This window comes from Dermacentor variabilis, chromosome 9 (genome assembly GCF_050947875.1).
Source record: "Dermacentor variabilis isolate Ectoservices chromosome 9, ASM5094787v1, whole genome shotgun sequence".
Lineage (NCBI taxonomy): Eukaryota > Metazoa > Arthropoda > Arachnida > Ixodida > Ixodidae > Dermacentor > Dermacentor variabilis.
In genome coordinates, this window is record NC_134576.1 from 57,756,412 (window position 1) to 57,780,456 (window position 24,045).

Genomic DNA, 24,045 nt, shown 5'->3' on the forward strand with positions numbered 1-24,045 from the left:
CGCTGTGAGCGGCCGTGTATTGTAACTCCACCGAAATTATAGTTTCAGCTGACAGAACATATAAAAAGCAGTAGTTGTGCAAAATATACGAGGGCGAAGCAAATGAAAGTCAGCCGCCGCGAATCACAAACAAATGGTGTGCTTTATTTAGAAGAGTAGCCTCCATGAACAGTAAGACATTTGTCCCACTAACTAATGCGAAGCGTGAGTCCGGTCTGATAAAACTCCTTGGGTTGCTGCTTAATAAGTCTCTAACTGACCCTTTCACGTCATCGTCCGGCACGAATCAGGTTCCCTTCAGCTGTTCCTTCATTTGCCCCAAAATGCGGAAGTCCCAGGGACACAAGTACGTGCGTTATCGCAGATGTTACTGCGTTTCCAACTTGAACTTTGCCAGTTTTGTGCGAACCACATCAGCGATGTGGGGAAGGGCATTCTCCTGGAGCAAGATGAATCCATTCGTCAATTTTCCACGTCGTTTGTTCTTGATTGCCCCACGCAGCCGATCAGGCATTTCACAATAAAAGTAACAATTGATAGACTCTCCAGGTTTAGCCTATTCGATCGGTAGTGGTCCCTTTCTGGAGGAAATGGCGGCCATTGCTTTCTTTGGGGGTGGTGAATTCGAATGTTTTCACTGTAAGCTTTGCCACTGAGATTGTGCCAGTAGTGGCACAATCTCAGTGACAATCGCAGAACTAAAGTCATCACGCTCATTGTGATACCGGATCAGACGGGTCAAGGCAGCGCCGAAAGTCTCCATCTTGTGGCGTTGTTTAAAATTCTTGGGTATCCACTGCGCACACAATAGCCGATCACCGAGATATTCATAAATTATGGTGTGAACCGAACTGTGACTGATGTTCACACGCTCTGCCAGTTCATCGATGCTTACCCTCCGCTCTTGGCTAATCAGCTAATGAACTTTTGAAATAGTGTTCGGAGTAATGGCGCGGCGGCTTTAGCCCGGTCTTGCCTCGTATTTGCAACTTTCACATACTTGCGTGAACCGTTTGCTTCAACCCTTCACAGTGACCAATGAAATGCAATGTAAAACGCAAAAGGCAGCCATACGGCTGCTAATTTCTTTTCGTGAGGTTCCTTCAAGTGTCAAAAACCTCACTACACCGAGCTGTCCAACTTCTTGGACGTCGATTATGTCGCGTAATTATACTCAGTTCAGTGCATAAGATCAATAAAGATCATAATTCCTTAAGAATGCGTGTCACTTTTGTAAATGAGAGATGCTTGTGTGCTGCCAGCATGCCTCGCTGATAAGTAACCAGACCATAATTGTGCGGGGTGGTTGGATCACTTTCATTTTAATCGCCGCAGTGCATTAGAAATGTGAAGATACAATGGAATATAGATATGCGAAGATGCAGCTTCATAAATGGCAGAAGAGTGTCGCTAGAAACAAAGTTCACTGCACATATACAGAAAACATCGCAAAGAAATTCAATATACGTATAAGGGTGTACCGCTAGAAGGACACCAAATCGTTTCTGGGACGACGTCACCGGCTGATTCACCGCCCTTTCCCAGCCCCTTCAAAAGACGCTTGCTGATTTACTACTCATTCAGTGGGCATGCGTGCAGCAGTCGCTGCACTGTGCCTCATGCGCAACTTTTCGTTGCTCCACAGGTGCGTAACAATTTGACCCTGCATGCTAAACGGAGTGATAATCGCTCACATTTCCTGCTCCCATGCTCACTTGTCTTATATGCTACTATGTGTGATTGGCTCGACGTGGCGCAGTAGTTGCAATTCGGTGATGTTGAGAAAAACCCGGGGCCTCCAAGGGTGCAGAGGTCGGCTCAAGATGACTGTCTCGAGTAGTCTTCCCGAATCACCGTCTGATCAGATGAGTAGCGTCATATAAATCCTTAAAGACATAAGGAAGACGACAGTCGAGCTTACTAAAGCTCACTCCATGTTGAAATCAGATATGAAGCATGTGAAAACCAGCCAAAACCTAATTGAAGGCAAGGTAACCAATATTTTACGCCGTCTTGAATCACTTGAAAATAAATATGAAGCACTACACATACTTTGCTGTATTTCGCCAAAATTCCAGAAAGCGTTGACCTGTTGAAAAAGCAGCTGGACACCAGAGATTCGCGCTTAGACGACTTCGAAGACAGATCAAGACGGAATAACTTGGTTTTTTACGGCATACTCGATTGCCATGTGAAATGGCGGCAAATTTAACTGAAAACTATGGATGCCTTGTCGTCAGCGATGAGAAATGCATTACAACTGAACTCAGTTGAACGGGCGCATCGAATCGGGACTTTTCAAAAACGAATTGTCGTCCGGTTTTAAGGAAGCTATGAAACTTTAAAATTAAGGAGATCACACTTTAGTCGCGCAGCCAGCTCAAAGGTAGTACCATTTCAGTATCTGACTATTTCTCGCCTGCGACAAGGCTCGCTCGAAAAAAGCTTCGCAAATTTGGTTAAAACCAGCCTAATTCCCCGTCATTTAAACCCAATTTTCACAAGGTTTTCATTGATAAACAATGATTCGTGTATGAACCAACAAGTGACAGTGTTAAGGGAGTTAAAACTGGTTTTCCAGATCACGCAAGCCTACATGGCAATCTGCGTCATCATCCTAATGCATAGCAATGCGCGAAGGGCAATGGCGTATCTTTAACACCACAAGCTTCCATGCTTGTTGCAAACGCTAGAAGTGTGTTTCGCAAACATGACGAACTTGTATCGTTCATCGGTAGCCGTAGTGGTGATATTATTGCATTGACGGGAGCGTGGCTACAGCCTCATGTGCAAGATTGTAAAATCTTCGACTTGTCTTGATTTCGTATCTACCGTTCCGATTCCACTGCTGGGAAAGACGCAGGCGTACTACTCGCTTTTTCAAAGTACCTGCAATGTCATCAAGTCCACGTCCACTGCAACCTGGAAGCTGTGTGCGCGTGCGTTGATATCCGTTACAGTAAAATTAGGATCGTTGTTTGCTACCGCGCTCCATCCTACCCATCCACTTTCACCGCTGAGCTGCACGATGTGCTTAACACCCTTACTTCGCGGCATCCCTCTAACCCCCTCATATAACTGGAGGATTTCAACTTTGCCAATATATGCTAGGCAACTGAGCCTCCGCACTGTTATCCATTTTCTTTACAAACAAACGACTTTCTTCACCTCTGCTCTGTGTTTTCCCTAACACAAATGTTATTAGAACCAATTAGGATCTCATAAAACGCTGCTAACGTCCTTGACGTAACCTTATGCTCTCACCCTGACGTAGTTACCTCTGTTTCAAGCTTACCGGGCTTAAGCGATCACCTGGGTCCGTATTTCAACATATCTCCCGTGGTAAAACCAATAGATGAAAAAAATAATAGTATTTCACCACTATGATAGGGCAAACTTTGAAGCTAATAATACGTCTACAGGCGTGTGGTATTTGACTGCTTGAACGAGGCACGTGGGGGCCATCACTCGAGAAAAGAGGAGGAAGAACGAACTGGGCTCGCCCTGTGAATGTAACCGGTGAGCACTGCAACCGTTCTTGTAAACATAACCTGTAAATAATCGCTCGTCTTACTGACCCGTCCTTCGCGTAATATTGTGGTGGAGGTGGAACGTCCCCCGTCCTCGCCACAGAGCTCCGAAGCGGCCGCACCGTCGTCTTCTCAGCCATGGCTTCTGATGGAACAACCCCGTCACCACCTACACCAGCGGCGCCAACCACAACGCGCGTTACGGTCCCTAGTCTTGGGATCCTGCGACATTCTTCACCCGAAATGACGTTGACGTCGATGACTGGCTCAGTAGTATGAGCGTGTTAGCCAAAGCCACCACTGGGACCCTACCATCATAGTTGCCAATGTGATTTTTTATCTCTATGGGGCACCGCGTGTCTGGTTTGACACCCATGAGGCAGGGCTCTCCAATTCGGACATCGAATAGCGCCTTCGCTACCTGTTTGGCAACCCGTCAGGTCGCTGACAAGCTGCGCGAAACTAGCTTGCTGCTCGTGTCCAGTCGTCGACCAAGTCGTATGTCTCCTACATATAGGAAGTGCTCGCGCTTTGCGGAAAGTCGACGAGCACATGACCGTGGTTGACAAGGTGGGCCATATTCTAAAATGCATAGCGGACAAACCCTTCAATTTGCTCGTCTATAACGATGTTTCTACCGTCGACGCCATCGTCAAAGAATTCCGCCGCTTCGAGCTAGCCGAAAGCCGCCGCGTAGTCCCCAATTTTTCCGGCTCCCAAACACCCCGGCCACGTCCTCTTTCTCCGCTCTTACCGCCAGACGACGATTTTAAGAGAACGTCACATGCATCATTCACCGTGAGATTGAAGCGATGAGTCCGGTCCCCTTCATCCACGACCCCCTGACGGTAACCCTGACGAAGCGGCTCCCACTATTTCCATTACTCAAGCAGTTGTGCGGAAAAGAATTGCAAACATTGGCATCCCTACCGCCTGCGCTGTCTCCCGAATTGATTCGACACCCATTCCCATGTCCACAACCTTTACTGAGCATTATTTACCTTCCAGACCATGCAATCCTGCTGAATAGCGAACCCCACATGACAAACAGATCTGCTTCCGCTGCTAGCGCGTTGGTCATGTATCCTGCCACTTCCGCACCACCTGGATACCGCAGTACTGGAGCTCGTTCCCTGCTCCTCGCCCATACGCTGACGCTCGCCGTTATTCACTTCACCTTCTGTGCACTACTTCGGATGCCACTGACAGCCGCTCCTCCATGCGATCGCCGTCGCGTCAGCTCCATCACCTCCCGTCACCCCAACCTCGCCGCTTTTCCTCGCCAACTTAACGGCCGGAAAACTAGGCCATGCAGCTCTTGAAGGCACTGCTGCATCGCGTTCGCCCTGTCCAAACCCTCCGTTGACGCTCCTCACCAACACGAACCTAATTGAAGTAGACTTAGATGGTGTTCCGTTGACGGCATTATTGATATTTGAGCCTAAGTTGCCATAATGAGCGCTAACCTATGTCGTCGCATCAAAAAAGTTATCACGCCTGCCATCTCTCGAGCCGTGCGCGTCACCAATGGCGCCACTGTTCTCGTCAGGGGTATCTGCACTGCTCGCATAGGAATTCCTGGTCGCCAAGTTCGAGTCCTGTTCACCGTTCTGACCAGTTGCCCTCATGATCTAATCTTCGGGCTGAACTTCCTGAGGACACATTCTGCCCTCATAGACTTTTCCACCGGTACCCTGTGCCTCGAGCTTCCTTTTCTTTCAGGCGTTCGCCCCGAATGCCCTCTGCACTACTTCCTTTGTTCGCTTACCTCCAAAAGCCCTAACCTTCGTCGAATTGGCCTCAACGGCAACTGTGCCTGATGGCGACTCTGTGATCGCACGTATTCGTGATGTACTCCTGGAGCGTGATATCTCGGTGCCACACTTCGTTATAAACCTTGCCGTTAATCGGATGTGTCTCCCTGTTAGTAATTTGGCTTGAAGAAGCAAGTTTTACCTGTAGGCATAGCGGTGGCCAGCTCCGGTCTGTGACACACGACCACGTCAATGCTTTTGCAGCCGACGCGTCTCCAGATCCTCTTGATTACCCGCAGGATGCCTTGAACATAGACGGCTGATTACGTCCTATAGTCGCTCCGCACCTCGTACCTGACCAAGGAGCCACTCTATATTGCCTTTTGCTTTCATGCCGCGACATGTTTGACACTCACAACCCTCCACTTGGTCAGACGACCCTTGTTAAACATCAGATAAACACTGGTGATGCTGTTCCCATTCACCGCCGACCATACCGCGTGTCCACAGCGGAGCGGCAAGTTATTCGGCAGGAAGCACACAAGATGCTTGCCAGAGGTATTGTTGAGTCCTCGTCGACTCCTTGGGCGTCACTGGTCCGGTTATTCAAAAAAAAAGATGGCACGTGGCATTTCTGCGTTCATTAGCGCCACCTCAACCGAACTACTAAAATTACTTTTACCCTTTACCACGAATCGACGACGCTATTGATTATCTTCATGGTGTGAAATACTTTTTATCCATTGACTTTCGGCCTGGCTATTGGCAGATTTCCGTCGATAAGCAAGATGAAGAAAAGACCGCTTTCGTCACTCCAAATGGCCTCTACCAATTCAAGGTTATGTCGTTCGGTTTATGCAATGCCGCCGCCCACGCTAGAACGGATGATCGACTCTCTTCTTCAAGGTATCAAATGGTCAACTTGGGTTTGTTACCTCGACGAAATCCTTATGTTTTCGCCTACATTTGAGACGTACCTTGAGCGCATCGCAGCTATCCTTGACGTCTTCAGCAAGGCTGGGCTCCAATTAGACTCGTCGAAGTGCCACTTCGGGCGCCGACAAATTACAGTGCTAGGCCGTCTGATCGAGGCTTCCGCAGTACAACCGGGCCCGCAGAAGGTTCCAGCAGCAACGGCTTTTCTTGTACCTCAGTCTGTCAAAGACATCTGGAGCTTTAGGGGGATTGGTTTTATTTCCGATGGTACGTGAAAGATTTCGCAGCACTCGCTCGACCACTCGCTGAACTTCTGAAGAAAGACGTGCCTTTTACGTGCGGTTTCCCTCAGGCTGCCGCATTTTCACGCCTTATCACGATTCTCACCAATCCACCAGTCTCGGCCCACTTTGACCAGTCCGGACCTACAGAGGTCTGAACCGATGCCTGTGGTTATGTGATCGATGCCTTCTTATCGCAACAGCAACACGGACACTACCGCCTTATGGTCTACGCTAGCCGGCTCCTGACCGGTGTCGAGTTATCTATTTGATTACCGAGCGCGAATGTCTTGCTCTTGTCTAGGCTGTTTCAAAGTTCCACCAATATTTGTATGGCAAGCCCTTCTCAGTAATCACAGAACATCATGCCCTCTGTAGGCTTTCGTCACTGGAGGATCCTACTGGCCGGCTCGGTCGTTGGGCCCTCCGACTACAAGAATATCCCTACACAGCGATGTACAAGTCGGGATGTCAACACAAAGACGTAGATTGCCTCTCTCGCTATCCACTCGAAGACGTGCCCTCTACACCTGATACTGACACCGACGCCTGTGTTCTACTGCTCCATGTCGCCGACGAGCAGCGTCATGACCCGTTCTTGCGTATAATCATTGACCAACTGGAATCGTCACTTGGCGACAGTTGTATTTCGCTTATTCACGCTTCAAGATGGCGTGCTCTACCTCTACCTCGTCACTTTCCAGGTCGTTGCACATCGATAAGACAAATAACAATACTAGGCGCATGCTAGGTTTTCTTCGCCGAAATTTTTCTTCTGCTCCTACACGATTAAAATTATTCCTATACAAAATACTTATTAGGAGTAAAATGGAGTATTGCTCATCCATCTAGGACCCGCTCCTCAAAACCCTTATTCAATCATATAAAGTAATCAAAAATAATGCCGCACTTTTCATTCACAGCAATTACAACCGCACATCAAGCGTAACTGCCATGAAAAACTCTGCTAATTGCACCTCTTTTAACATAACGAAAGCACTTACACCATGTTGAAAGAGGTGCAACTAGCAAACAGTTTTTCATGGCAGTTACGCTTGATGTGCGGTTGTAATTGCTGTGAATTAAAAGTGCGGCATTATTTTGGATAAGTTGATATGATTGAATATTGAAGAGAATATTGAAAAATTTAATTACGAATATTAAGCAAAAATTAGAAAAAATCTACCAAGATAAACATACTTTACATGCAGATTAAGGGTTTCGAGGAGCGGGTCCTAGATGGATGAGCAATACTCCATTTTACTCCTAATAAGCATTTTGTATAGGAACAATTTTATTGATGTAGGAGCATAAAAAAAATTTCGGCGAAGATAACCTAGCATGTGCCTAGTATTGGTATTTGACTTATCGATGTGCAACGACCTGGAAAGTGACGAGGTTATGTGGATGCCTAGGTATTTATAGGCATCCACATTTTTCGTAAACTGTGTTTCCACCTACATTTTTTCTAGCATTTATCATAGCCATAAGGCTGGAATCATTCAATGCCGCACCAGAACCTGCAACAAATCAATTATTCCTAGGACCTCTCAGAAACAGAACCACCGACCAGGCGTAGTTGTTGCAATCAAGGACAACTCAGTTTCGTTCAGCCTTATCGAACATCATCACTCCCGGAAAAAATTGATAAATCAATTTTGCTGCAATAAATAAAAATTTTTGCTGCTTTGTTATTTACATGTGTATGTTTTTACTCACTCCCTTCGGCGATATTTCAGTCTTGAGGGTAGAAACAATACAAAATAAGAAAAAAAACGCTAGTTTCGTCCCTCATAGTTCATTGCTTTCCTCACCGTCACTATTGCGTGATAATAATCTCTATATTCCGTAAAAAGTACGTGTTTCGTTTAACCATGCCGGGGCTGAAATGAAAACGAACATTTCGTAATTATTTGTTAACCGATAAATAACTTGTATACTCCACGGCACACGTTCATCTTCATACGTATTCATTCTTCGTCAAAATTGCTTCTGCAAGGAGAGTTGGCTTAACATAAGGACTCTAGACAGAGAGAACAAGAGGATCTATCAGTATTACCGTAGCACCCTGATTTACCAAACACTAGAATCATTGCCCGTCTCCACATCTATAACATCCCCAACTCCCATTGTTACGTTACCTGGTGTAGCATTGTGCTTCATTTGTCTCTACGTGTACAAAAAGAGAACTATTATAAGGAGGGTGAGCGCTTCTGTGAACAGATATAACTATCCCTTTGCAGAATACATATCACGAAGCCTTTGAAGCGTGAGGACATGCTATGTTGTTTTCGTTGTACAGTGTACTCGTAGATAACAGGATACTGACCAATCGATGATGTGTGAGCTCATGCGCCGAGCTGTTGGCTTCGATGTAGGCTCTCGACAGGTTTTCTAGGCGGTCAGGAAAAAAGTAACTTTGCCCTTTCGTATCCGTAGCCAGCTTCTCAAGTATCTCTTCCGCTTTGTCACCCATCGTCATTGTCACAACTTCCACGTTTGCCGCTAGTAGTTGAGGCCAGATGTCATGAATGTAGGGCTGCTCATTCTCCACACCGTCGGTCAAAAGGACAATACTTGCTCCTTCAGGACTCTCACTGGAAGTATTCAGCACCTGTGCGTAATAAATACAGCTTAAATATTCTCTGAATATAATTATAACACACGTTTTACTACTATTTAAAAATTGGTATCGACATTCTGCGTGTGGGGAAACACTATGTTGGTCTTTGTGCAAGCCAAATTACCACCAGGCAAAAAGTATTTCAAAATTTGTTCAGAATCATTTCCAGCATTTGCCATGCAGTGTTGTGTGCGTTGCATAAATTTTGTCGCATGTTGTGTTTTCTCTTTCTTCTCATAATAAATGTTCGCCTATGCTTGAAGGCATGCTATGGTTTGTGGGTATATATCTCTTTGACTGACTGTGCGGTTATCGCGGGAATGAAGGTAATGCAGCTGAGTACATCTAAGGGTCATTGATTACGTTAAGCTTCGCTCATGGCGTAGTCCAAGTGCTACCTGAGCGTAGACAGGAGAGAGTATCTTTGTGATGTGCTATATTTGTACAAAACGCATAGATGGTTTTGTCTACCTATCTTGACTAATGGTTGCAAAGAACATTTGATGCATCAAAGCCGAATTCAATACTTTGGTTCTAACTGAATCTGTGCGCTGCTGTTTTAGGCTTTTTGTGTTACCACGAAAAGTAACATTTCTGCCATGCCTGCCACACCTTGTCGGGAGAAAGTGCTAGCGAGGCTTCTGTGAAGCTTTTTGATGCCTAGCATTATATCGCGAGTTGGTCAAAAACTTGTCAATCAAGGAAACCCTTTTCCGAAAACAGAGAAAGAATGTGCAGGTAAATTGTTACGTGCGCGCCTTATAGCTGTCATGTGGACTACAGGCACACACGACCTATTGTCCGCGATACCACTTGGCGCACCTTTGAAACAAATTCTATAATGCCGTCCGATTTCGCCCTTTCACATGCGTCATACGTAGAAACAAGAAAGTAGGCGTTAAACCTAGGCAAAAAAATGCCTAAGGCGGTACTGGAAGGGCGATAGCAAGCAGATGGAACGCTACGGCAAATAGCCTGCTAGTGAGCAAGAAAGGCGACTAAGCGGGACCCAAGACGAGAGATGCTTTATACCGGGGCAAATATATGTTCGGCAATCTAATTATGCCTATCTCCCTGCTCGTATTTCTAACGTGTATATGAAAATACCCGACGTGGTGGCATAATGGCTGCGGTGTTGCAGTGATCAGCACGAGGGTGCAGCATATTATGCAAGCCACGGCGGCCGCATTTGGGTGGGTCGAAGTGCAAGGACGCGCGTGCATCGGGTACCTGTTAAGAATCCCAGGTCGTCAAAATTGATTCGGAGTCTCACCACTTCGGTGCGCCTCATCATCATATTGTCGCGTGAACTTATTCATCTTTCTCCAACGACCGCATATCAACGGCTTATCAATGCTAAAGACAGTTTGTAACCCCATGACGCGCCTCATGCGTCGGAAGTTTCTTGAATGTTTTCGGTAGCTCTATCCATTGTCTGTCGTAAGCGAACCTTGTGTAATCTGATTTCTTGCGCGACGCGAATAGCCAAATGTTTAGCAAATATTTCCAAATCACACGGGTATCAGCGGTAATGCTGGAACGTTTCACAGGTAATGTATGAAAGCTGACGTGCTTCACCCGCTGATGAGACTTCGACAATCGCTGACTGTGCTGGTCGCTGTCGTTGTACTTTCATTTTCGCTTGTTTTGTGGGTACAGGTTCGCCAAATAAACAGTACGTTTTGTGATTTGCAGTTTTGCTTCTGTGTTCTGAACCTTCACTGCAACGTGGCATATGTTGGAGTCGCTTTTGCTTTCATGTGCCCGACTGCTGCACAAAGACGTGATCCAAGCCAGAACCCATTAGACAGCACCGACGTAGCCCTCGACCAACAAGCTAGCCCCATACTACAAAACCTGCCCATCGGAGTACGGGCTTCTGCCCGTTACGACCAGGACGGCCAAGACTAAGTTAAGAGGCTTGACGACGGATCGAGGACAGTCTTCGGAATTCAACAGCAAAGCGAGACACTTATTTTCGGTGCATCATCGAATGAACACTGAATTCGGGGTGGATGCGTAGGAGGGGATCACGAAGTTCAACAACTGGAGCAGCGAGGACAAGCTGTGCAATCTATAGTTTGCTCTGGATAACGCTGATCGGACTCGGTTCGTACGTGGCTGCGTGGGGCTGGTTTCGTGAGAAATTCTTGATGACCTTCGTGAGTGTCTTATGTAAGGAAATGGCTGATGTTCTTTTGGAAAGCGAGTAAAGCTACTGAACAAGACGATCGCTATCTTCACGGAATAGATTACCGGCCTCTTCCGCCGCGCGGACCCCGGCATGCCTGAGGGCAAAAAAAATCGGTTCGTCATGCCAAGGGCAAAGCAAGAACACTTCGTCTTACCCGCGTTCGACTTATGTGAAACCCTCCCAAGACCACATGAAAATTTGCGATAGAGGCAACCATAATTGATAAGAATCTCCAAATTCATTCTATACAGTAAAATTGCTGCCTGATACCATATAGCAAAGCCGTTCAAGCGTTCTGCTTCAATGAGCGGCGCGAGACAACAAGATCAGTTGGGCGAGAAGAACTACGACAGATGTTCCCAACGTCGCAGGCCCAATTGAATTTGATTGCTGATGCAGTCGTCGAGGAAATCCAACAGTCCAACAGTCGCAACAGAGCCGCAGTCTAAGCTGGAAACAATGACCTATGCCGCCTTTGCCTGCGGTGATGTTCTTCCGCTACGCTCACGTCAAAGCTTCATGACGGCGCAGTTCCATCACCAGACGCCACCGCCCCGCCCGCCCGTCCGCTCGCGTAACGCCCCGAGGAAGAAGGACATTTGGCGCATGCCCGACTATGGACTGCTGTGCTACTACTGCGGAGAAGTACCCATACCGGTGAGCGGTGCCCATACCAAGAGATCGAACCATGAGGATTTGACGTCGACGCACCACGTCAACAAGAAGGAGCATGACCTCGTGATATCGCCGAATACCTGACCACAATGCTGTGGAGACCGCGACGAGCTAACCGTCGCCGTCACCAGGACGCTACCCGCTACCTGAACGCAGGCACAATACTGGCCCAGTCTGAAGCCGGTCGGTTAGCACATAACCGGAAAACCTAAACCAGCAACCGAAAGGGGCGTGGCTGCTCTCCATCATTATGCTGAAGATCCTCCTCCACCTAAGACGACGCTATAATTTCCTACTCGACGACGTAGCAATGAAACGCAGACGTCATCAGGAAGCCTCGCATCGAAGACTACGGCACAAACAGAAGACCTCATGACGAGACGTAACTGCAAAGGGATAAGGCCACGCAGCCGTTGTCCGACGCCGCGACCCAACCGGAACGCAAGACCGCGAACTACCACCCTCGACGTGCTTCTCGATGGCCACGCAGTTACCGCGTTAGTGGACACAGGAACTGACTACTCCGTCATTACTGGACGCATCGCCGCCCAGTTCAAGAAGGTTAAGAATGCGTGGGAAGGCCCTCAATTCCAGTCAGCTGGAGGGCACCCGATAGCGCCCACTGGAATCTGCTAGGCGAGGATTACAGTGCATAACCAAACATACCCTGTGTTACGTTTCGCCTCCGACGTGCGGTATAGCCGCCGCGGATGCAACGGACGCCGGGGCTTCGTTCACGGCGGCGGACATTCTGGCCAGTTCAGCGTTGTCCCAACGCCTCCTGCTAAGCGCGTCCAGGCATGTTTCAATGTCACGTGTCTGCGTGTGTGTGTGTGTGTGTGTGTGTGTGTGTGCATGTTGGTGCCCACGCTTGTCGAAGTGCGGCAGCCGGGGAGAGGAGCTCCCCATCTGTGAAGCGAGGAGGTCTGACCGGCGCCGGCCCGACGGATACGTCACTTCTTGTCACCATGTGTCCGTGCGCCGCCGTCACGTGCACCTCTTCCGAGCCGTTGCTTCTTGCCCTCGACTCCGAGAGTATAAAAGCAGCTGCCCCCCGACGCCAAGAGAGAAGCTTCGATATATTCAGTCGAGTAACGTGGTCTCCCGTTTCTCCACATCGGTCGACCTGACCGGCCGCTCTTTTGCGATGCTACAATAAACAAGTTCTTCTGTTAGCAGTCGACTCATCCTTTGCCAGGACCTTCGGATACTTCCAGCTGTGCCCCAGGCCGCCAGGCCAACGCTCTCCTTGGTGCTTGCGACCCATTTGCAACAACTGGTTGCCAGCGGTGAGATCGCGACAACGGAGGCCAGCAGCGAAGATATGCAGTCGACTGCATGCTGAGAAGCACAACGACCATCCGAGAGCAGTGCAACGAGCCCTGTGTGATGACTGGTTGCCTGCAGCGGAACGACTGCGCTGAATTCTTGGCTACGAGGTTTGGTGAAAGCGGGACTTTCTTCTTCTGAGTTTTGCCAGGCTTTTGTTAGTGTCAGAAACAGAGCTGGTAATTGTGGATGTCGTTGCTGCCGGGTTAGTTTGCGGCAAGACAGTAGTAGGTAGTAGAGAAAGCAGCATTCAGAGCAGCCATGGATTGGAAGTCTTTGCCCAAACCGAAATTGCTGGAGCTTGCAAGAGAGTTGGGTCTGGATGTCTCAGACAAACTAAGAAAACCAGAACTGCTAAGGGCTCTTCTTGAGTTAGAAGCTGAAGATGTCGAGCTGTCGGAATGCCTTGAGACCGTTGAGGAGAGGGAGACGGCAAAATGACAGGAACGCGAACGTAAAGAGCAAAAAGAGAAAGAGCAGCGCGAATGTAACGAGCAAGAAGCGAAAGAGGAGCAAAAAGAGAAAGAGGAGCGCGAACGTAAAGAGCAAAAAGAGAAAGAGAAATAGGAGCGCGACCGTCAACACGCTTTGGAAATGAAGCGTCTCGAGGTAGAGATGGAATGTGCTGGCTATGAAAGTCAGGCACACGATGCAGGAGAACGAGTGTCGTTCAAAATGACTTACCTGATGCGGCCGTTTAAGCTTGGAGAGGACATTGGTTTGTTCCTGGTTAACTTTGAGCGAACGTGCGAGAAGCAGGGGTTCTCTCGGGAAACGTGGCCACAGCGCTTGCTCACTTTGTTACCCGGCGAGGCGGCCGACGTAGTGGCTCGCTTGAAGAGAGAGGAGGCAGAGGATTTCAACCAAGTGAAATCGAGTCTGCTAAACAAGTACAGGCTGTCAGCGTAGGCGTTCCGTCGGAAGTTTCGCAAAAATGAGAAAGGCAGAAGTGAGTCATATACAGAGTTGGCCTACAGGCTTATGTCAAACATGCAGGATTGGCTCAAAGAAGAGAAACCGTTTGGTGACCACGAGAAAGTTCTGCAGTGTTTCGGGCTGGAACAGTTTTATAGTCGGTTACCTGAGAACGCGCGGTACTAGGTCTTGGATAGGCCAGGCGTTAGTACGGTGGCTAAAGCCGCCGAGCTAGCCGAGGAGTTTGTGACGCGTCGGGCTCGCGGAGCTGAGGACGGTCAAAAGGGTGAATTTGGCTCCAAGTTTGAGAGGCCGAAGTTCACGCCCATGAGAGCAATGGGGGACACACGTAGTGCGGATGCGAGTGAAAGCAGTCCGACCGAATGTAAGGAGATGGCGGCAGCCGAAGCCGAACGCAGAAAGCGGTTCCAGACGAGGCAAGCGCGCGTGTGTTATATGTGCCAGAAGCCGGGTCACTTTTCGGCGCAGTATCCAGGAACAAAAACAAAAGTCGTGTTTTTGACATTATGCAGCTCTGACGAGAACATGAATCTTCTCGAGCCTTACATGCGAGACCTCCTCGTGAACGGGAAAGATTGCCGAGAGCTTCGTGATTCAGCAGCTACATTGGATGTAGTTCACCCCTCTTACGTAGAACCCGATATGTGCACGGGCGAGTGCGCATGGATCAAGCAAACCGTGTAAGCTCATAGCGTGTGTCTGCCCGTAGCAAAAGTGCTTATTGAAGGACCTTTCGGAGCACTTGAGACGGAGGCCGCAGTGTCATCTATGCTGCCCCCACCCCGCCCCCAGTACCCGTACCTATTTTCGAACCGGTCCGATCACCTCCTGCGCGAGAAGGGGCTTTTGTTTGGTGAGGCTAGCGTTCAGGCCTTAACCAGATCGAGAGTTCGGGAGCTCGCTGCAAAGGTGGTAGTTGCGGGGCCGACGTTGTCGAACAATGAGAAAGGGTCGGAGGCGCAGCAAGCTGGTATTCAGAGCACGTCCGAACTGAATAAAATTGAGCCTGTAGCGTTGAAGGCGCCAGATACTGGAGAGGAAATGCCCGACACGGGAAAGTTAGCAGAGCTATCTGCAGATTTGCTCATCGCGCCTACGTCAGATGGACTTAATAGGTTGCTAAAAGTCACCCCGTCGGCTTTGATAGCCGAGCAAAAAAAGGATGGCAGCCTAGAAAACATGCGCTCCAATGTCAAGGAAGGTATCGCCAAGAAAAATGCTCGTTTTGTGGAAAGAAGTGGGCTCCTGTACCGGAAGTATCTAGACCGCAGGGGAGTGGAGTTCAATCAGCTGATCGTGCCACAGTGCTACCGTCAGGATCTGTTGCGCTTGTCGTATGGGGGTTCGTGGTCTGGACACCTAGGAGTTAAGAAGACTAAGGACCGTCTCTTGCAAGAGTATTATTGGCCACGGTGTTTCCATGACGCAGAGCACGTTGTGAGGGCATCTGACACCTGTCAGCGGGTGTGCAAACCCGGGGACAAATTGAGGGCGCCGTTCAAATTGGTACCTATCATTACGGAGCCTTTAAGACGGCTCGTTATTGATACAGTGGGACCTCTGCCTGTAACAACCACGGGGTACAGACACATTTTAACTGTGATCTGCCCAGCGACGAAGTTCCCTGAAGCAGTGCCGCTTAAAGAACTCAGCTCAGTTGAGATAGTCAATGCACTACTTTCCATATTTGCGAGAGTTGGTTTTCCTGCGGAAATCCAGTCAAATCAGGGTACAGTGTCTACTAGCGCTTTGGCGACAGCCTTTCTCGAAAGGTGTGGGGTAAAGCTGTTCACAGCTCAGTGTACCACCCACAGTCTAATTCCGTTGAGAAGCTCCACTCCGTCATGAAGCGCGTGTTGAGAGCATTATGTTTTGAACAACAAACTTACTGGGAGCTGTGTCTGCCTGGGCTGGTGTTTGCATTAAGGACCGCGCCGCATGCGGCTACGGGGTTTTCGCCAGCTCAGCTTGTGTACGGTCGCTCGCTGCGGTGTCCGCTTCGCATGCTTCGAGACTCGTGGGAAGGCAGGGGCGACGACCCAGTCGTGGTGGAGGACGTGCTTAGGCTCCTCGAACGCTTAAGGGCACGGGAGTTGTAAGGTGAAGCAATGGCAAAGACGCAGCAGAGGGCCAAGGTTTATTATGATCGGAAAGCCAGGGCCCGTCGTTTTGAGGTGGGCGATGAGGTAATGATATTGCGCACATCGCTAAAAAACAAACTCGACGTGCAGTGGGAGGGCCCAGCACGGGTTGTTCAAAAACTGTCGGACGTTAACTACGTGGTGAGTCTGCCAGGAAAACGGAAAGCACAGCAAGTTTACCACTGTAATCTGCTCAAACCCTATAGATAACAGGAAGCAATGGTGTGTACGATGGTAAACGTTCCCGAAGAGCTTCCGGTCGAGCTTCCGGGACTAGGCTCAGTGACGAACAGGGAAGACCCCGATCAAGTCATTAGTGACTTAATCAGTAAAGCACCGCTGTCGCCTGAGCAGAAAACCAACTACACCAGTTCTTACAAGAGTTTCAAATTCAGTTCTCCGAGAGGCCTGGTAGGACTTCTGTCCTTACTCATGAAACAGAACTTACCTCCGCAGAGCCAGTACGATCCAAGGCGTACCGGGTGCCACCCCGCCAGCTCAATATTATGGAGGCTGAGGTAAAGAAAATGCTACAGCTGCGTGTTATTGAGGCGGGTGAGAGTGATTATACCGCCCCTTTGATTTTAGTTGAGGTACCGGGCAAAGAACCTCGTGCTTGCGTCGACTACCGCAGGCTTAATTCCATCACTAAGGATCAAATTTATCCGATCCCTAACATCGAGGAGCGCCTTGAAAAAGTTAGTAGCGCTCAGTTTATTTCCACCCTAGATCTTGTCAGGGGTTATTGGCAGGTTCCACTTACTGAAGAGGCTATGTATGCGGCGTTCATTTCACCAATGGGAACATTTCGTCCTAAAGTTTTGAGTTTTGGTTTGAAGAACGCGCCATACTGCTTTTCAAGCCTCATCGACAAAGTGTTGCGAGCACAGGAAGAATTCGCTTTACCGTATTTAGACGACGTAGCGATATTCTCCGCATCCTGGTCTTAGCATATGGTACACTTGCGCGCAGTGCTAACCCGCCTGCGCGAAGCGGGCTTGACAGTCAAGGCTCCCAAGTGCCAGTTAGCACAGGCCGAAGTTGTCTACCTCGGTCACATGATTGGACGGGGTCGTCGCCGCCCCTCTTAAATAAAGGTGGCCGCTGTGCGAGACTTCCCGTAACCGCGCACGAAGACCGATATTCGGTCGTTCATAGGTGTCGCCGGCTACTATCAGAGGTACATCCCCAGGTACTCTGATATCGCGGCTCCCCTGACGGATGCTCTAAGAAAAACAGAGCCCCAAACAGTCGTTTGGCACGAGACAAGGGAAAGAGCTTTTAGCGCCCTAGAGAGCGCCCTAACAAGCCAGCTTGTGCTACGATCGCCAGACTACACAAAAGAGTCCGTTGTTCAGTGCGATGCTAGTGAGCGAGGCATGGGCGTTGTACTGTGCAACGGGAAAATGGAGAAGTGGAACACCCCGTCCTGTATGTTAGTCGTAAGCTGACCAGTCGTGAGCAGGCGTACAGCACCACCAAGAAAGAGTGTGCGTGTCTCGTGTGGGCCGTTCAGAAATTGTCATTCTACCTAGCCAGTTCGAGGTTTATCATTGAGATGGATCACTGCCCTCTCCAATGGCTGAAGGCCATCTCTTCCAAAAATGGCCGCCTCCTGCGCTGGAGCCTCGCTTTGCAACAATATTCCCTTGAGGTGCGTTACAAAAAGGGGAGTCACAACGGTATCGCCGATGGCTTAAGTCGACGCCCCTAACGTAGGAATCAGCCTCAAAGTTGTTTGTTACTGATGTTTTTCTTCCTGAGGCACGATTTTTAACATATTGCTTTTGCTTAGTGTTTCAAAGTCATGGCGTGCTTTCTAGTGCAATTTTCGAATTTGTGGACGCGTTCAGAGTGCTGCTAGACTACTGTAAGGAACTAGGCAGTAGTATAAAAGGGGAAAGAGCCTGGCATGGCTTAGTGAGGGTTGTGTCGTACTTGCTGACTGAGCGGTTGAGTTTCGGCGTAGTTCTAACGCTTTCTGGGAACGAGAAAAAAATGGCAACTCTCCCGAAGTCACTTTGCAGTGTCCTGTCTTACCTGAACGTGATAACGAGGCCTTCTCTGCGCGCTGCGCTCAAGAAACGCCGAGGGACGACCAACTTCGGTTATGAGCATCATCGAGCGACATCCCTCCGGACAGCGGATGCAGTCCCCTGACCATCGGAATCTCCTTCTCCCGTCGGGGCGGTCTGTTACGTTTCACCTCCGACGTGCGGTATAGCCGGCGCGGATGCAACGGACGCCGGGGCTTCGTTCACAGCGGCGGACATTTTGGCCAGTTCAGTGCTGTCCCAACGCCTCGTGCTAAGCGCGTCCAGACATGTTTGTATGCCACGTGTCTTCGTGTGTGTGTGTGGGTGTATGTTGGTGCGCACGCTTGTCAAAGCGCGGCAGCCAGGGAGAGGAGCTCCCCAACTGTGAAGCGAGGAGGTCTGACCGGCGCCGGCCCGGCGGATACGTCACTTCTTGTCACAACGTGTCCGTGCGCAACCATCACGTGCGCCTCTTCCGAACCGTTCCTTCTTGCCCTCAACTCCGAGAGTATAAAAGCAGCTGCCCTCGGACGCCAAGAGAGAAGCTTCGATTTATTTAGTCCAGTAACAGGGTCTCCCGTTTCTCCACTTCGGTCGACCTGACCGGCCGCTCTTTTGCGATGCTAGAATAAACAAGTTGTTCTGTTAGCAGTCGACTCATCTTTTGCCAGGACCTTCGGATGCTTCCAGCTGTGCCCCAGGCCCCCAGGCCAACGCTACCCTTGGGGCTTGCGACCCATTTGCAACACCTGGGACAATTGTATTTATGCAGAATGCTCAATGGCCGTAACCCTCGAACTGGTCTTCATAGGCCAACACGGCGCAGTTATCGAATTCAGATCCAAGTCAATAACACCGTCCAACGACCATATGATATCGCCGCAGATATCTTTGAGTCACTACGGCTTGAGTGTGCATGACGGTCCAGTCAGCATTCCGTCTCGCTCCGGCATCAGGATTTCTGTCGGTGCCAAATACAGACAGACGTAGAATGTATTGTCGAGGGTGACCAAAATCCAGCGGTAGACCGGCAATTCATGTAGCAAGACAAATCGCTCGACTGTATGGAGAAAAAGCGAAACTGTTGCGGACAAACTTCAACCACGGGTAGGTACAAAGACCTCAGGAAGCACACGATGGTCACGTACATCAAAGAAATGCTGGAAACCAGCAATGTGCTTGATCTTTCGGATTCTTCCGCACCGTGCTCAACAGCCATATTTCATGAACCGGCATTCGAGATCTATCCGAGTTTCCCATGAGTAAACCACAACTGCTCAAAAGTCTTCTCTGGCGATAAAAAGAATGCTCTTCGATTTCAACAACGATTCGACAAACTTCAGATGCTAAACATCGCATTATAACGAAAGATTGTGCTCGGTCACTCTGTCAAAACCCTTACCGGGATTATACGCGGGAACGAGAAGTCATAAAGCAACAAGATGATAAAATGTGACGCGAGGAAATGATCGAGCCTCCGGAAGACCAGCAGCTATCTGCTGTAGTCTTGCTGAAGAAAAAGGACGGAGCCCAGCATCTCTGTGTTCATTATCGAAGGCTGAACAGGATCACGAAGGAAGACGTATATTTGCTCCGACGGATAGACGATGCATTGAACCGGCTCTGCGATTATTTTTATTTCGCATTGATAAAGGTAAAAGTTGGCAATTACCGAATAGAAGTAGACGAGAGGGACCGCCAGAAGGCCACGTCACCACGTCCGATGACCTCTTCGAGTTCAAGGTCATGCAATTTGGATGTTTCTCGGTAGTGGCAGCGTTTCAGCGTGCGGTGGACACGGTATTGACAGGGTTGAAAAGTAGCATACCTGTTTCGTCCAGTTGGATGACATCGTTGTCTTCTCCGCTAACGCATACGAACAACTTAGGCGGCTTGGTACTAGACGTCATCCAATAATCAGGACTTTCAATGAAACTGGAAAAGTGTCCCTTCGCACGCTCTGAGCTGTCGCTTCGCATGATCTACAGTCTGCACTTATATGCAAAAGACATCTCGTGTGGCTGACTTTCCACAGCCCGCCGACAAGAAAAGACTGCGTTGATTTCTTGGCATGTGTGCCTATATTAGAGGCGCTTCGTCAAAGACTTTTGACGCATCGCGAGTCGTTGAAATATAGTAAAAAAATGGGAAGTCCCTTTCAAGTGAAAAACGGCGAAGCATTCGAAGAGCTTAAGCGACAACTGGCGTCATCGTCAGTGCTCACCCAATTTGATGAAGACGTCGACACCGACGTCATTAGCGTTCAGTAATTCCGTCAAGATTGTTACCGGGTTTCGACGCCGGAACGAGAAGAGATAAAGCAACAAGTCTCGGCGCCGTCCAAGTCGAATGGAAAAAAGGAGTTGAAAGGGCCACTGCTTGGCCTAGCCGGTCACTCTCGAAGGCGGATGCCACTCATTCAGCGAGGGGAAAAGAATGCCCTTCCGTCAGCGACACTGCCTTTCCCTATGTAACCATCGCTTACAACACGGCGATCCAACAAACAGTGCAGATCACGCTGCCTAAGCTGGTTCACTGAAGGAATCCGACGAGGAGCGTCGATGTCATGCTCCCACACGTTACCGACAAAGAGAATCTCGACGTCACCGCCTGTCTGCAGCGCGCCGAAGAAGCATGGCAAACTGCGTGCCTGCGCATGAAGAGCCAGCAAAGGCCGCCTAGCGAATGCTACAATGTTCGACGACGCTGCTTGGAACACAAGCCCAGTAGTTGTGTTGGGATTAAGACTCCGCTACGCGGACGAGGCCGTTGAAGGAATCTTTTGAGACGCTCTGTCGGCCCCTACAAGATCATTCGACGTATTGGCGCACTGGACTATGAGATTGTGCCAGATGCCATTTCGCAATCAAAGCGGCGATGTGCATGAGCTAAAGTCATCCCCTAGGTATGACCTAAGCCATCGTACTCCCCTTCACAAACTTTGCGACTTTGTTTCATGGGTGTTTTGTTGTTGTTTTTCTTCATTACGGGTGCCTATGTTTTTTGGCTCTTCTGCTTGTTTGCAGCACTGGAAAGTTGATTAATTAAGAGGATGGCATTGACACGTGAGTTGATTATCTTTCTCCAGCAACAACTTTTCACCGTCTAACAAATGTTCAACGTATTCGATCGGCGCCGGACGCGTGGTCACGTATTGGAATTTCCTCAAACTTTATTAATATTTTTATGCATTGTCTCTTCCGTGCGAGCCTTGTGTATTCTGATGGTTTGCTTAGCGCACATCGCGACGTACTTCCTAAAAGCATGCGGCCACCTGCGATCACACTGGAACCTTTGACGAATCATGCATAAAATCCGGCGCGCTTATCCCACTGAACAGATTTTTCCGACCGGCGTTTGCGACTGCCGCTATCGTTGAGCTTTGAGTGTCACTTGCTTTCGTGGGCACAAGTTCGCCCAATAAGGAATTTGTTTCGCGATTCACCGTTTTGTTACTGTGTTCTTCACTGTCAACACAACTGGAATATATTGTGGTTTTGGCACGTGACGCGCCAGAAAGAATATTATAAATAAATATCGCATAAAGCAATTCCATAACTGCTGCACACATAATTGCTATACATAATACATTCCGCACCAAGACGACTGCCATGCATATATTTCTACGAATACTTAGGAGAATACGCGTATAGTAATATTCTGGTTCGCCCAGTCCCTTTTAACGCGATTATAAATAGAATACCTCAATAAGCAGTTTCTCCTTCGAACTTTCTACTAATATTCAGACTGAATATCAATGTAGGTTGCTGAAAGGATAACATGCAGCAAATACCAAATTAACCTAAGCTTCTACAGCTACTCTGTGAATCAAAGATGAGTTTTGAATCAAGAAAAATACATGAGGTGAATAAAAAGCACATGGAGAGCATGGACACAAAATAACGCTTTTATCCCACGAGATGAGCATCGCACCTTCTTCGGCAGAATGGGTGACCTTGAGCGTCCGACCACTGGCGCCTAACTTTTTCGAAGTAATACTTCTGAGCTTACACAGCACTCCCACGCATTTGTATGTGTGTACAAAGTTTCCACGGGCGATGCATTTTCTTTAGAGAAACCATTAGAAAACGTGGTTTCCTGCTAAACTGCGAGAGCGGCAGTTTGGAAACATTATCTTTGCATCTGATAAGCCGACACTTTCAAAACTTACCCGGCTGTCTTTTTTTCAAAAGGTGCTTTTTCTAAAGCTGCGTCCCGACAAGTTCGATAGGGATAATTGCTAAGGCAAGGCCACTGTGTTAGCAAATACATGCAAGAATTAAAGCAGACAAACACCGATTATCGACGGAAAGGCCGCATAGATGCGGCATCGAAGTAACACGCAAAACTTATCTGCGTGTGCTCAAAACGGTCAGCTACTGGCACGTCGCCCACTCGTGAAAGATAAGCGTTTAAGTACAATATGTCCATTTTACTCAAGAGAATCGGCTTCTGACATAAGTGCGCAGTACTGCTACTGATAATAGCGAAGCGTCAACATTAGGGCAAATCTTTTCTGTGTTACTACTCAAAAAAACTGCAACGCCTTCAAGAATGAGAGAGCGCCTGCAGTCGCGGCAGCGCGCTAGAGTTCACTCGGTGTTTCACTGCTCAGCAAGAGTTTATTATAAAATTCTCATTCTTTCTTTCACCTGTTTACCTAGCAAACAGTTGCGTCCGTCGTTCGTCGCCGTGCAAAGAAAGACAATTCGGATGAACTGGCTCGACCAACCAATGTACTACGAACCGGCTTTCATAGAGTAGCGAACAGAAAGCAGTAATATTTCTAATTTTCGTCATGTAAGGTGAACTGCTGAGAATGTTCGTGCTACGCTTTGCTCGACCGCTAGCATAGGGCAATGGTCCCCTGATCCCGCACTGCCATCGTTCCCTATGAATGTATCAGAATTTAGCAAATTTTAGAATGTATCAGAAGAAAACCGTTATATTAACGAGTATTGAACGGGTATATATATATATATATATATATATATATATATATATATATCACCAGCCTCTTTTATGTCCACTGCGTACTCCACTTAATCTGTCCTGCGCGAATCGATTCCCACTATCACCCGCGAATTTCCTGATTTCGTCGCATCACCTAGTCTTATGCTGTCCTCTGCTGCTCTTCCCTTCTCTGACACTCTAATGGTCCTATGTTCATCTAATCTGCGCATTTGCATGGCCTGCACAGCGCCATTTTTTTCTCTTAATGTCAATTACAATATCGTCTACACCCGTTTGCTCTCTGATCCAAAACACTCTTTCTGTCTCTTAAAGTTATGCCTAGCATTCTACATTCCATCGCTCTTAGCGCGGTCTTTAACTTGTTCTCAATCTTCTTTGTCAGTCCCCAAGTCTCCGCCCGATATTTCAGCACTGGTAAAATGCACTGACTGTACACCTTTCTTTTCAATGGTAACGGTAAGCTTCCAGTCGGGAGCTCACGATATCTGCCATATGGGATCCAGCCCAATTTTATTCTTCTGTTAATTTCCTTCTCGTGATCAGGGTTCCCTGTGATGATTTGACTTTAGTAAACGCACTTCTTCACAGACTCTATAGGCAGACTGTCTATCCTGAACTCTTCCCTTGCCTAGTTTT

The 24,045-nt window shown here is 48.5% G+C and overlaps 1 protein-coding gene across 1 annotated transcript in view; it reads right to left on the reverse strand.

Annotated features, from left to right (window-relative positions):
* The window catches only part of LOC142558367 (calcium-activated chloride channel regulator 1-like), a 182,623-nt gene that overhangs the window by 45,037 nt on the left and 113,541 nt on the right, over positions 1-24,045 (reverse strand). The window contains exon 6 of the mRNA XM_075670509.1: positions 8,831-9,115. Coding sequence (XP_075526624.1) covers positions 8,831-9,115 — 285 coding nt within the window. The remainder of the gene's footprint in view (positions 1-8,830; positions 9,116-24,045) is intronic.